Below are 13,534 nucleotides of genomic sequence, written 5' to 3' on the forward strand. Positions count from 1 at the left end.
AATTTCTAAATTATTTTTTTAAATATTAAAAATCGATAAGAAAAAATAAAATGATAAACTTAAAATTTAACAAAAGCTTTTTTTTTTTAATTTTATGATATCATTTATTCTATTGTGCAACACATTTTGACAATGACATAAAAATTAAAACATTAGACTTATTTTAATAAACAATTCTCATGGAATAAATCATGTGAAATTAGTTTATCTATTTTATAATTTAGTTGAAAAATAATGTATTATAAAATATTAAAATTATTAAAATAATAAGAAATCATTTGTTAATATTATTTATTATTTCATAATTGGTTTTCATTTAATAAAATCATTATAATTTAAAATTATTAGCTTTTCCAAATATTTTATAAAAAAATTGTCATTGTCATTGTCAAAATGTGTTGCACAATAGAATAAGTGATATCATAAAATTAAAAAAAAATGATAGACAATTAAAACAATTGTTAAGGGGAACCAATCTGAGAGAATATGGATGCCATTTCAGCTTCATAACTTGGACCATTAACAAACTCAAGAAGAGCTTCACCATCAAAGCATAGAATTACAATTGAATCTCTCTTCAAACCAGCAGCCATACCAAACACCTATGAAACAAAAACCCCATTGGAGCATTAAAACAAACATCTCATATGCATTAATCCTGATTCATATGGTACATTGCTTTTACACGTCACAATAATATCCTTAGAATCATATTGCTATATGTTGTGACTAATGTATCTATCTTATCCTGATTTACACAAACTAAATGTGAAACAAAAATCAGAGATATATTTGATAAAAAGACAAACTAAATGTGTCATGCATATTTAACTGAAATAATATTTAAAATTATTGTGAAGTGTACAAAATAAAATTGAATTAATTTACTTTATTTGGATTAAAATTAAATTTTTTGGCTGTTATTTTAAGTAAACTAACTTTTTTCCCTCAAAAATATCTTCAAATTAACTTTATAAACTACATAAATACCATGAATAATCTTATAGTTATTTGCATTATATAAAAAAAATAAAAAAGACAAATAAATCTCTAACTTTTTCATTTAAAGATGAATAAATTTCTGTCTAACTTAAAATACAAATACCTCATTCACTTGAATTTGATTTCATAGTTTTTACTATTTCTTGTCCCTTGTAAAGTTTTATGCTTATGCACTTTAGCTTTTTTTTAAAAAAAAAATAATGTAAAGTGTAAACACTATTCTGGCAAGGTAAATTTCTTTATAAAAAACATTGCTTGCCATATGATTAAGACCGGGTGGCTTTTGAAAATGTTGAATTTGATTTTGTATTTTTATATATAAGATTGCGACATTTTTTAAAGTGACAATTTTTGTTATATTTTTGGTAAAAAATAAACGAGAATGTATAAATTCATAAATCTTGTATGTAAAATCTATTCAGGGAGACAGTTCAATTATACCAAGCAGTTTTAAAAATGATAGACAATACTATTGTGTAGAATAATCTAATCAACAAGTAATAAAGCCACATGAATTGATTTCTAGTTAAGGAACTTTAAAAAGAGGCAGGTTATAAGTAACAAGATCTGTTAGCAAAATATGGGTCAAAAGAAGAATCTAAACACTACTTTCTTGAAGATCATCAACAACCTAGTTTAAAATAGTAATCAATACATTTTTATGTTATTTTTTTAAGTACAAAAAAAAAATCATTGACACTAGAACAGTTTATTAAGGTGAGTAAGTTTATGATATGATTGAGATTCACATAAGCTAAGCTTATTATATTCTAAGCTAGGCTCACCCACGATGAACTTAAGAACATCACTTTATTTCTGACTACATTACACAGAAAGAAAAAGAGATTATCCCTCGCAAAACAAAAGTTGTTATGAACACTCAACTATACATCACATGGTTTCTGAATAAAGAAAAAGAGAAAAGGAGTGCAAGAAGATGACTTTTAAGAACATCACATGGTTGAAGGGACCCTGTTTCAGACTACATGACATCGAAAGGAGCCAACCTACAGTGCTACCTATATACCAATTTAGTAAAGGAAGAAAGTGGAGAGAAACCTATATCACATTGATTCTGACTACATTACACGGAGAAGGAAAAACAGAATATCAACGTACGTGTGTAGCAGTTTCCTCGCTTACTCAATCATATATCACATTTGATAAGAGAACAAAGAAAAGAAATTAAATAGGATCCGTCACTTACTCAAGTAATTCAGCATCTCAACCAACCTTCTTTTTGAGTATTTTCCCACTGAGAAAAGAAGAGAGAAATATTGATTCATCTCAACCATCTCGTAAATGGCTGCTGTTGGAGTAATTTGGCACAAATTTCTTGTCCTAATCGGTGCCCACGACTTCCTCTCAATAAAGGTTGAGCTTTCCTAGCAACAATCTCAATTTAATAATTGAACTTGCATCATGATTGATTAAAAAGAACGCATTACCTCAAGTCCTCAACCTATAGGAAATTAAAAGTAGTTTACGAATGCTTATAAATTCATAAATAAGATGGAAAATTGGTCTTAGCCTTGGCGCCGTACGCACGCGCTGCAGTTTCGAAAGTTCCGAGCCAGGGTCATGGATCTGGGCGGCGTCCATGGCCGTTTCCTAACAGATCTCTTTGGCGTGACTGCTTAACAAATTTATTGCGATTAAGGTGGTCATAATCCAAATCAAAACCATCTCTCTTCCAACTGTCAAACTCTCATAGGTTCTATCATATCTAGCCTCTATAGACGGCACCCTACTAGCAACTGCTACAACAAAAACAAATCTCAAATCAATAATGGTGCTTGAGCTGTCAATTTTTTACCACATATATGATGTCCTAGCTTTAAAATATTAAACATGTGTCTCTCATTTTTTACGAATTCAATGAAAGGTAATGCCATTTGCTTTGAGAGGAAAACTGCTACACATGTACCTTAATAATGTCTTTTTCTTTTTCTGTGTAATGTAGTCAGAAACAATGTGATGTTCTTAAATTCATCGTCGGTGATCTAGCTTAGAAGATATACAATACCCAACATATAATAAGCTTAGCTTATATGAATCTTAATCATATCATAAACTTACTCACCTTAATATATAGCTTCTTATTAGTGTCACTGGAACTGTGAAATTATTGCCGTTCATATCATAAGCTTACTCATCACATGCTTCCAGTTTCTTTCTTTACCCTACTCTACTACAATTATTCCCTCCAAATTCTACTGTATCAATATTGGTATCAAAACGTCCTTTGATTAGATATCGGTAGCAATATAGGTAGCATTCATTTTAATGTTTGTCTCCTTCTCGCACTCCTTTTTTCTTTCTCTATCTCTTTCTCCATGTGAATTGGCTATTATAATATGTTAGAAAATATAGCTATTAGATCAATTTCATGCTTTATTAAATCGTATAGCATGAAGATCATGTTGCATGTTGCTCTCTTTAGTCTTAACACATTAACAAGAGAGTAATGTTTACCACTTTACCCACATTTAATAATAATGTTTATGGCTAGGAAAGAAAAACCAAAATCATGTTGAACAAAATGAATCGTGTGGGAGCCAAGTAATACAACCAATAACTGTAGCCCATCATATCCTATTCTATCCCCACATTGTCATACTTTATCCATCTTTCAATTCTTTAGGATAATGAATAATTAATGACAACAAGATTAATATTGCTTCTATACCACTTACTTAGATCTCATCAACAAGATTAATAAGTTGCTCTAATATTAACTTTGGTGATTTATTTTTAAAGAAAATGAGAGATGTTAATAGATTATTTTTAAATCAACTCTACTTATACGAGATTAGAATAAAATGAGAGACACATGTTTAATATTTCAAAGCTAGGACATCATATATGTGATAAAAAATTGATTGCTCAAGGACAATAATTTGATCATTTCTACAATAATGTGAACAGCGAATTAACACACATGCACGTGATAGTGATAATAATAATAATGCATGCAACTATTGAATTGTGTCTCTATATTTGATCAGTCACCAACAAGTAGATTTGATACTTTATATTCACCAAAACTAGACAACATAACAAAGAATATGATGACATGTGACTTAGGCCAAGGTTGTATTCAAATATTTAGGTCTTCAATAATGCAAAGATCATCAATATTTACCAGTAAATAATATATAAAGAGCGTATTAATTATTTTTTAATTCACACTAATTAAATCATAAAATTTAATTTCGAAAACTATATTAACTATGTCAATTGGCCATTATAATACGATAATATTAAAAAGACAAAAAAAAAACAAAATTTATATAAATTTTAGCTAATTGTTTTTTATTACTAAACATTTTTGTTATTATGGTGATATTTAATTATCACTATACTAAAAGTTGTGAGACAAAAATTTACTTAAATACTAACATGAGTCGCATTATTTTAAAGTAGAGATATTAATCATTTTTAAATCAAATTGACTTGTCCACCAGTTTTAGAACCAAAAATAAAAATTACATTTAACTATTGTGTAGAATAAACTAGTCAACGAGTAATAAAGCCACATGAATTGATTTCTAGTTAACGAACTTTAAAAAGAGGCAGGTTATAAGTAACAAGATCTGTTAGCAAAATATGGGTCAAAAGAAAAAACTAAACACTCCTTTTTTGAAGATCATCAAAAACCTTGTTCAAAATAGTAATCAGTAATCAATACATTTTTATGTTATTCTTTTCAGTACAAAAAAAATTATTGACAGTAGTGTGTATATATATGCCCTACTGCTGAAGCTTTAGATAGTGTATTCTCTCTGTTCTTTCTTTGGTGTTTCTCTCTCTTGTTCAAAATTCAGTTCTAAAAACATCTTTAGAATGGAACAGAACAAAGAAACACAGACATATCAATCTCGATTCATGGATTCATTCCATAAGATTCTTGGAGGCAGAGAATTCTTCTCAAAGGAGGTAATCTCATACTTAAGTTATATAAACTCGATCAAATTTATGATTCTACGAATAAACTTTTATTATTTAAGTTTTTTAAAATCTTACTTATATTGATCGAAAGAGTCTCAAAATGTTTTGAAATAAAAATAGAAGATTAGACAAATAAATAAACAGTAGTTTTTATTTTTAAATTTAAAAAAGTTACCTTTGCATGGCAAGATATCTTCTACCGTTCTTCTCTTCCATCTCCAACGGTGAATCTCCACCAGTTGGCTTTCCGGCATCACCATCTTGCTGCCGTGCTGCTAACTCTTCGCTGACAGCAGCAACATTTAGTGCACCTGAAACCAACATTTAGCAGCAAAAATTTCAAGGGAAAAAAAAGGAAAGAAAAGAAAAAAGAAAAAGGTGAAAAGAAAAAAAGATAAATCTGGAGATAAAAAAGTTCAAAAGATCTTTTTTTGTCTGCAACAATTGCTTTGGGTTGTCAACATGCTCTGTTTTTTTTTTTCCCGATAAGAAAGGGATTTTGTCAGTTTTTTTTATAAAAAATTATGCTATCTCTAACATCTTAATTTATTTTCTTCTTGTTTCAGACCTGGAAGCTAACTCTCATCGAGTTAGCTGCTACCGCCGTACTCATGTTTGGGCTAACATGCTCAATTATAATTGTCGAGTCGAAGAAAGTAGCTCCTGTTGTCTTAGTGCCAGTTGCAGTTTTTATTTTATTATATCATTTTGGCTCCTACTAGTAACGGTTTCATTGTCCGGAAGACACCTTAGTCCAACAATAACATTAATTTCTCTATTAAAAAATGTTATTACCATAACACGTGCACTAATGTATGCCATTGCACAGTGTATTGGTTCTATAATTGGATTCATTATGATAAAATATATAATGGATCCAAAATTACAAAAAACATATTCGTTAAGAGGATGTGTTATTAGTGATGATCATCATAAAGGACTAGGATCAAAGCCTCTACTTGCACTACTTATAGAATTTTTTTGTACATTTATTGTGCTGTTAGTTGGTGTTACTCTTAAGGTCAAATAAATTAGGGTTACGAAACGGGTGTATGTTGACTGCTGGATCAGTGACATTTGTAGTGTTTGTGTCAACAAATATTACTGGACACTCAGGCTATGCAGGTGTTGGGCTTAACCCAGCAAGGTGTTTGGGTCCAGTTTTGCTAAGGGGTGGGTCACTGTGGAATGAACATTGGATCTTTTGGGTTGGCCCTTTCTTAGCATGCATAGTATATGGACTACTTATCCATTTGCCAAGCAACAGTGCGAGGTCCGAAGACAGTAGCATCGATGTGGCAAATGATGAAGTTTAAAGATGTACTGTGGCTGAGGCATGTCATCCAGTGGCAAAAGTATTTGCCTCCAACTAAAGTCACATAGGTTCGAATCCTAGCAGTGGCAGCTAGGTTAGTGTGTGTGAGTGGGTGTGTGAGTTTGTTTGTAATGACCCAAAAAAAAAAAAAAGATGTACTGATGTACATGAAGAAAAAAAAATGAAAGAAAGTGTTGAAGAGAAGAGGACCGTGTGTCTGACAAGGAAGCCATGGGAGCACTGTGTTCAAGTTCCACCGAGTAAAAGAGGGGATCTGGATTTGGGGCGGGTGGGTTGTTGGGTTTGGGTAGGGTTGAAGGGCTTAGCCCAAGACCAAAAAAAAATTTCTAAAAAAAAGATGTAAAACACTTTTCTGGACGGATCGGGTCTTTGTAGGACTAAGCCCATGACCCAAAAAAAAAGTTGTAAGAACCAGAACGATGAATAAACCGGTCAAATGAATGATTTAATGGTTTAATAGTTTAATCAGAATTAGAAAACTTGTTTAATTAAATATACAATAAAATTATATTTAGACTAAATAAAACAGATTCCAGCCAAATATCTGCAATGAGTTTTTGTTAAAAATAAAGTAATGATTGTCATGACATGCTGAATAACTTTGTCGAAACTAAAACAGATATCATACATGGCCCTCGAGCAGAGACTCCTCAAGAGAAGCTATGATGATCAGAATTGCAGCAAAGCCACCCAATACAAAACAGATGAATTTTGCGATGATAGATATGATAAGTGAAGGAAATTGCTTGATATATTCAGACGCATGCAAGACATTGCCCAAATAAAATCATATATTCAAACTTTAAAACGCAAAACAAAATCGTGAGTTGAAATAAAATCATATATTCAAACTTTAAAACTCAAAACACAGCAACAAAAAAAAAAAAAACAAGTAGAAGAGCAGAAACCAGTACCTGGCAGACAGATCGACGGAGTAGCGGCGGTGAACGGGAAGGAGAGGTGGATCTCAGATCTGGCCTCCGTGATAACGCTGGATCTCAGATCGGGGGACGCCGACGCCGATGCCGACGCAAGTACCCAACAACGGTGGAGAATGAGTGCACGAAGCAGAGCAGAGACGCAATCTGCAGCGAAGTAGGCAAACGGCGGAGAAGTAAAGGAAGGAGCAGATAACGCTGGATCCATAGTTGGAGGCGTGAATCAGAGTAAAGGAAGGAGAAGTAGGCAAACGGCGGAGAAGGCAGCGAATGGTGGAGGAAGAGGCACAGAGCACTAGAGCAGTGAGAGAATGAGAGTTGAGAGAGGGGAACGGTGCAGAGAGTGAGTTGAGTCATGAGTTAGTGGCTTCGTTGGGTTAGGTTAGATTAGTGGGTGGGTTAGGTTCCGGGCACAAAACGACGCGTTTTAGAGCATGTTAAAAAATCGGAGCTTAAAAATGCTAATGAAAAATAAATACTCGGTCCACAATGATTTTGAAGGGAAGTTTGTATTGAAATCTGTAAAAACTAGTACATAAAATCTAATTACTCAAATATATTTACCCAGGTTATGTTCATATCAAAGTAAAGAAATTGAGAGACAAACATGTTAATGTTACCTAAGCCCGTTCACCTTTTTTATATCTGCAACCTACAGTTTCCCAAAGCAAATTAAAATGTTCAAAATTTTAGAGAGAAAGAAGCAAACAAAAAAAATTCAACAATTATTTTAAATACTATTTGCAGGATGCCAAAAGATTGTTTCAGAGTTTTGCAGATAATAATATTGGTCAAATTTATATTCTTAAAGTCTAATTAAATCTAATAAATGATTAAAGCATATGATAAGTGATTGGTATATGGTACTACAAAACTTTAATCACATATCTAAGAGTTTATTGCGTGAATAATGTCTCATATGATATACAATAAAACAGTTACATACATGACATGCATGAAGGCTGATTTATAAGTGCCATTTTCATCACGAAATTCCTAAAAAGATAATCTAGTACCTCAACACCATACTTGATTGCAATGCCAGCTAACGTGTCCATTTTGGAGATAGAATGTTGGATGCATCCAAGTGCAATAGGAGGTGATGCACGAGAAGACATCATTTTGGGTACCTTTTTACCATATCCACATGCAAATTGATCATGATGATACCCATTAGTCTCTTTCCACATAAACATTTCCATTTTGAAAATCACTTGAAAAAGAAGATAACGAAAAAATATAAAATAAAATTGGGCTGCAAAGGGCATCTGTTTTATATAAAAAGGAATCAGACTGGGTGCACAGGTTGAGACTTTGAGGGATGAAAAATGTGGTTGGTTGTAGGAACAAAGTCCCTCAACTAAGCATGGATTTTGGGACGAGCTAGTTCGAGAAACAAAAATTGATGCTGTTTTTGGGGAACTTTGCTAGGTTCTCTTTCTTATCAAACAAATAAATACTTTTCTCAAAAAACAATTTAATAAATATAATTATTCTTGTATTCGTAATTGATAAGTTGGAGGAAAAGATATTAATGGTTTCTAAGTTATAACGGTGATCGTTCTTTTCAATATAAAACAACCCACTGGAATTGTGGTCTTTGAAAACATTGGATCATGTTTACTGGAACATATTTAAGGTGTTTCTAGTCTTAGCCGATAAATAGTAAAGCAAATAATTTTACAACAATATCAATTGACAAAAGAACTTTGATTTCTCAATTATATATATAACTAACATTATTTTAAAATTGATTAATTCTTATTATCTAATTATTGCACAAAAGTTACATAAACATTTATTAATAAAACTAGGCGTTAAACTTTATGTAACCATGTTGTCATAGCGCGCTTCATTTTTGAAAGTTATGATGCTACTTATTTTGTTTGATTTTTTCTTTTTTTATTCCATCTCTTTCTTTATCACTATCATTATTATGTTCGTCTTTTTTTTTTTAATATATATTTAAAAAATTAGAGCATAGAAATCTTGATGCATAATAAAAAAAATTTGATGCACAACAAAAAATTTTAAAAAACCACATACCCAGAACATTGACACTCAACTAACAAAATACGCATAACACAAATATTTGGTGTATAATGTAAAAAATTTTAGTATATAGTACAAAAATTTTAAAAAACTATATATCCAAAATATTAACATCCAAACAACAAAATACATACAATATAAAAATTTTGGTACACAGAACATAAATTTTTTTCGCAAAGCACACAAATTTTTGATGCACAATACAAATTTTTGAAAGACTACGTGTCCAAAACATTAATTCATTCAACTAACAAATTACACTCGTAACCAAAATTTGTGCGAAAAAATTTTTTTACTGAGTAAAAATTTGTGCTATTACAAAACTTTCTAAGTTATATCAATAAATTTGTGTTTTATACAAAAATGTATGTGCTACGTGCACAAATTTCTTTGCTATGTCCATAACTTTTTGTGCTTTACAATAGAAAATTTTGTGCTAAGGAAACACAGAAAAAGAAAAATGGTGACCCATATGCAAATTTTGTTTTCTTGAAGTTGTACTAACTTGGTTGAATTTGATTGATTATAGAAAGACTTATACATGTCACATCGTCGCATATTTATTATGTTTCGTTTACTGCATTGCGTAAATTTAATATATTTAATAAAGAACGTTATTTAATTAAAATTTTGTATTCCAGTTTCAATCCAATATTTTGCCCATTTTATATCTCTCTACAATTATTTAGATATATCCATAACATCAAGGTCCAATTTTTAAAGCCTAACATTTTAAAGGAGTCCTGTTTATGGTTGATAATAGAATTGGCATAACTAAGTTTCAGCCAAATAAACTACCTGGAAAAAGTGTCTTAACTGGAGAAGAGTTAAAACCGGTTTTTGTTACTCTAACTATATATGAACTTAACTGCTTCAAACAAAATTTATATATAACCCAAACAAAATTTTATATGAGGCCACTAGAATGGTTAATGAAAATTTTCTGGTGGCAACTTTCTAATCATTAATTAATTCATAACTTTCAGAACACGAAAACTGAATATCACCATTTCCCTTAATCAAGTTCTTCATGGCCTTCATCTTCATCAACTTCAGAACCATTGCCATCTTGATCTTCACTACCTTTTGAATCATCTTCATCTTCATTGTCCTGCATCTCATTATCTTCATAATCATGTTTTCCTTTGTCACCAGGTTTCCCTAACAGGGAAGAAGAAATGAGATAAGGAGGTATTTTCAAAAGGAAAAGGCATTAAGAGACAAGATGCAAACTAGTAGAGAATTTAAAACGAAGATACATATAAAAGAAGGACTAAGGAACGATTAAGGAATAGGAAAGAAAAGAAAATGAATGAATTTGCGAGTTTCCGAGGAAGTACAGATAACAAGGATATGCAATTGCAAGATGATATACCTACCATATTCACTGAAAAGGACTTCTCCTGAACGAAGTCCCTTTTCAACTTTAACTAGTTGAAGAGTCATCCTGGGACCAATTTCTTGAAGCTTTCGAAGCACGGTTAACCCTACCAACATCGCTAGACAAAGTTACAGTTGCAGCTTCTTCCTCTGCCTCACTTTCTGATCCATAGCCAGCTCTTAAAAATCAAAGTGGATGTGAGAATCAATAGAATGAAAAGGAAAAACAAAAAAAGCATTCTTATTTTTTGTGCATAATACAATTCATATGAAAATTAAGAGCAAGTTAAATAGGATCTATTCAATACAAATCTTACTCCTAAAAAATATCATATTTACCAGTTTGAAGAAGGAAATAATGAGTGGAAATGTTAGAAATGGATTATATCCATTCTCCAAATGGGAAAACGAAGGTTTAAGTAGATAAGCAAGGGACTTCCTTTGTCACGAAATCACTCACATCTTGAAGATTCCTTAGATCTGGCACCTGATGGTTCTGCACAAATTTTCTTATTCTGCGTGAAACACCTACTGGTTGTAATCTTATCGAATAATGTCGAAAATCAATTTGCTTAGTGTCTTTGTTGTAATTAAGCAACACAATCCTTTGGCTGGAAGAGAGCTTAACCTAGAACAGCATATGTCACAAATTAAAAGAAGAACTTGAGCGTCAAGTAAGTTAATGATGCATATGTATCAATAAATATATTCTGAAACATGTTAGTTATAAGCTTTAGAAGTAGATCTCCACTCACAAATACAGAAAGTACAATCTGACAAGAAAGTACAATCACGAACAGTTACGACAATAACCAGAGAAGAGACATCACAACAGATTTCTATTTGGTATAATAACAATGTCATCAAGAGGTCTTTACTATCCCATCAGCCTCCAACTTTCTTGAAGATCATCAACAACCTAGTTTAAAATAGTAATCAATACATTTTTATGTTATTTTTTTAAGTACAAAAAAAAAATCATTGACACTAGAACAGTTTATTAAGGTGAGTAAGTTTATGATATGATTGAGATTCATATAAGCTAAGCTTATTATAGGTTGGGTATTGTATATCTTCTAAGCTAGCTAGGAGGAACTTAAGAACATCACATGGCATGGTTTCTGACTACATTACACAGAAAAAAAAGAAAAAGAGAAAATGAGTGCGAGAAGATGGTGGAGACAAACATCGAAATGAGCCTACCTATATTGCTACCTATATACGTTTTCATCGAAATCCTTCGTTACAAAATTGCATCAAATTAAGATCAAATGGCTGTTCCGACCAAGCAAGCTTAGCGTGCTGCCATTGTATTTGCCTTCAGAGAAATCCAAGTTCATCACCATCAGCAACCCCATGTCGTTCTGCGAAGCAGAGGCGTAGATTCCCTGGGCTTTTCCCACGAGCTTCGAGCTGGGCTCGGGCCCCGCTGTCAAGGGGTCGTCGATCATGACCACGGCTCCGAAGAGGGTGGGGGAATGTTTTGTCACTTGGGCCTCGGCCACCCTTATGGCGGTGGGCTTTGGGCCGCTGACAATGTCGTGGAAGTAGAAGTGGAGGTGGCTGAGCTTCTCTTTGCGGAGGGCCAGAGATGTCGGAGAAATGCTTCGATAGAAGCGTGGTTGTTTGGCTGTTACATAGGACGAGAAGAGGAAGAAGAGGACCGTGAGTGTGGAGAAGAAGGTTAAGGCTTTGGTCATGGTTGTTAATTGTTATTAGAGAAGTTCTGTGATTGCATTGGTTTTGGTGGATAAAGTTGGTATAAATTTAATCAATAAATAAAATATTGACCCATAATAAAAAAAAATTAAATCTAAAATTAAAATGATTCTTTTTTTTATAATTTTTTATAATTATTTTTATTAAAATAATTTTTTATAATTTTTTTGTAATTATAAAAATAATTTTAAAAAATATTAAAATAATTTTTTATAATTATTTTTAAAATTATTTTTACTAAAATAATTTTTTTATAATTCTTTTTATTATTTTTTTTAATAATTTTTAAAAATAATACTAAAATTATTTTTTAATTATTTTTATTATTATTTTTTATCAAAATAAATTTTTTTATATTTATTTTTTTTTGTAATTTTGAAAACTAAAACCAAAATAATATTCTTTCTCTTATAATTTTTATGATTATTTTTAAACTAACACCAAGAGGGAGAATATCATTTTGGTGTTACTTTTTCAAAATTATAAAAAAAATAATTATAAAAAATTATTTTTTAGAAATAAAAATAATTAAAAAAATAATTTTGGTGTTATTTTTAGAAATTATTAAAAATAATAATAATAAAAATAAATAAAAAATAAAAATAATTATAAAAAATTATTTTAGTAAAAATAATCATAAAAAAATACAAGAGAGTCATTTTTATTTTAAATTTAATTTTCTTGTCATATGTCAATATTTTATTTGTTGGTCAAACTTATACCACTTTTAACTACCAAAATTAATTTCACTATAGAAATTTTCTTGTTAATAATAATAATAATAATAATAATAATAATAATAATAATAATAATAATAATAATGACTTTGCTAGGTAAGCAATGGTTTTTGTGAATAATGTAAACAATTAACTCTAAAATTGACCCAATTAACTCTAAAATTGACCCAATAAAATAAAAACACACTACACTCTAAATTACTCACTTAAATCTTAATAATAATAGCTTTTTCCTAATAATAATGGGTGTGACTTGTGATTTGTGTGTTGTGGGAAGATAAGGTAAAGGGTTGCATGTATTTATAGTGATTTATATGTACCGTACAGTTCTACCGTGACAATGTGAACATTGTGATTTCCTTGTAAATGGAGATCGAAACTTTATTGACTCACTTCTTTTTGTTTCCAGAATTTTTTTC

General features: G+C 30.9%; 1 protein-coding gene and 2 pseudogenes across 3 annotated transcripts; 1 reads left to right on the top strand and 2 right to left on the bottom strand.

Moving 5' to 3' along the window:
* Positions 1 to 477: 477 nt before the first annotated feature.
* LOC107629595 (uncharacterized) lies at positions 478 to 7,669 on the bottom strand. 2 transcript variants are annotated; one of them, XR_001617997.3, is made up of 4 exons: positions 7,204 to 7,661; positions 5,129 to 5,264; positions 2,210 to 2,759; positions 478 to 602 (listed from the first exon to the last, which is right to left on the bottom strand). XR_001617997.3 is itself a non-coding variant. In XM_088509120.1 (3 exons), the coding sequence occupies exons 1-3, from the start codon at positions 7,433 to 7,435 to the stop codon at positions 578 to 580; spliced, it is 393 nt and encodes a 130-aa protein (XP_088365246.1). In that variant the 5' UTR covers positions 7,436 to 7,669; the 3' UTR covers positions 478 to 577. The 2 variants fall into 2 exon arrangements, 1 of the variants encoding a protein (XP_088365246.1); XM_088509120.1 differs by lacking the exon at positions 2,210 to 2,759 and having other exon boundaries at positions 7,204 to 7,669.
* LOC148569821 (aquaporin TIP4-2-like) lies at positions 5,514 to 6,746 on the top strand (annotated as a pseudogene). Its single transcript, XR_015907394.1, has one exon. The product of XR_015907394.1 is annotated as an aquaporin TIP4-2-like (transcript).
* Positions 7,670 to 11,915: 4,246 nt separating the features above from the next.
* On the bottom strand, positions 11,916 to 12,359 carry LOC107632492 (pterocarpan synthase 1 pseudogene; annotated as a pseudogene).
* Between the last annotated feature and the right edge of the window lie 1,175 nt (positions 12,360 to 13,534).

This window comes from Arachis ipaensis, chromosome B3, assembly GCF_059453495.1.
Source record: "Arachis ipaensis isolate K30076 ecotype BB chromosome B3, ASM5945349v1, whole genome shotgun sequence".
Classification (NCBI taxonomy): Eukaryota; Viridiplantae; Streptophyta; class Magnoliopsida; order Fabales; family Fabaceae; genus Arachis; species Arachis ipaensis.

What these genes read in the sequence shown, in the direction of transcription:
- LOC107629595 (XM_088509120.1), bottom strand. Translation starts at nt 7,435, where the DNA reads ATGGATCCAGCGTTATCTGCTCCTTCCTTTACTTCTCCGCCGTTTGCC. An exon ending in TCCGTCGATCTGTCTGCCAG is followed by an intron (nt 5,265 to 7,203) that starts GTACTGGTTTCT and finishes TGTTGGTTTCAG; the next exon opens with GTGCACTAAATGTTGCTGCT. An exon ending in AGATATCTTGCCATGCAAAG is followed by an intron (nt 603 to 5,128) that starts GTAACTTTTTTA and finishes TTTGTTTCATAG; the next exon opens with GTGTTTGGTATGGCTGCTGG.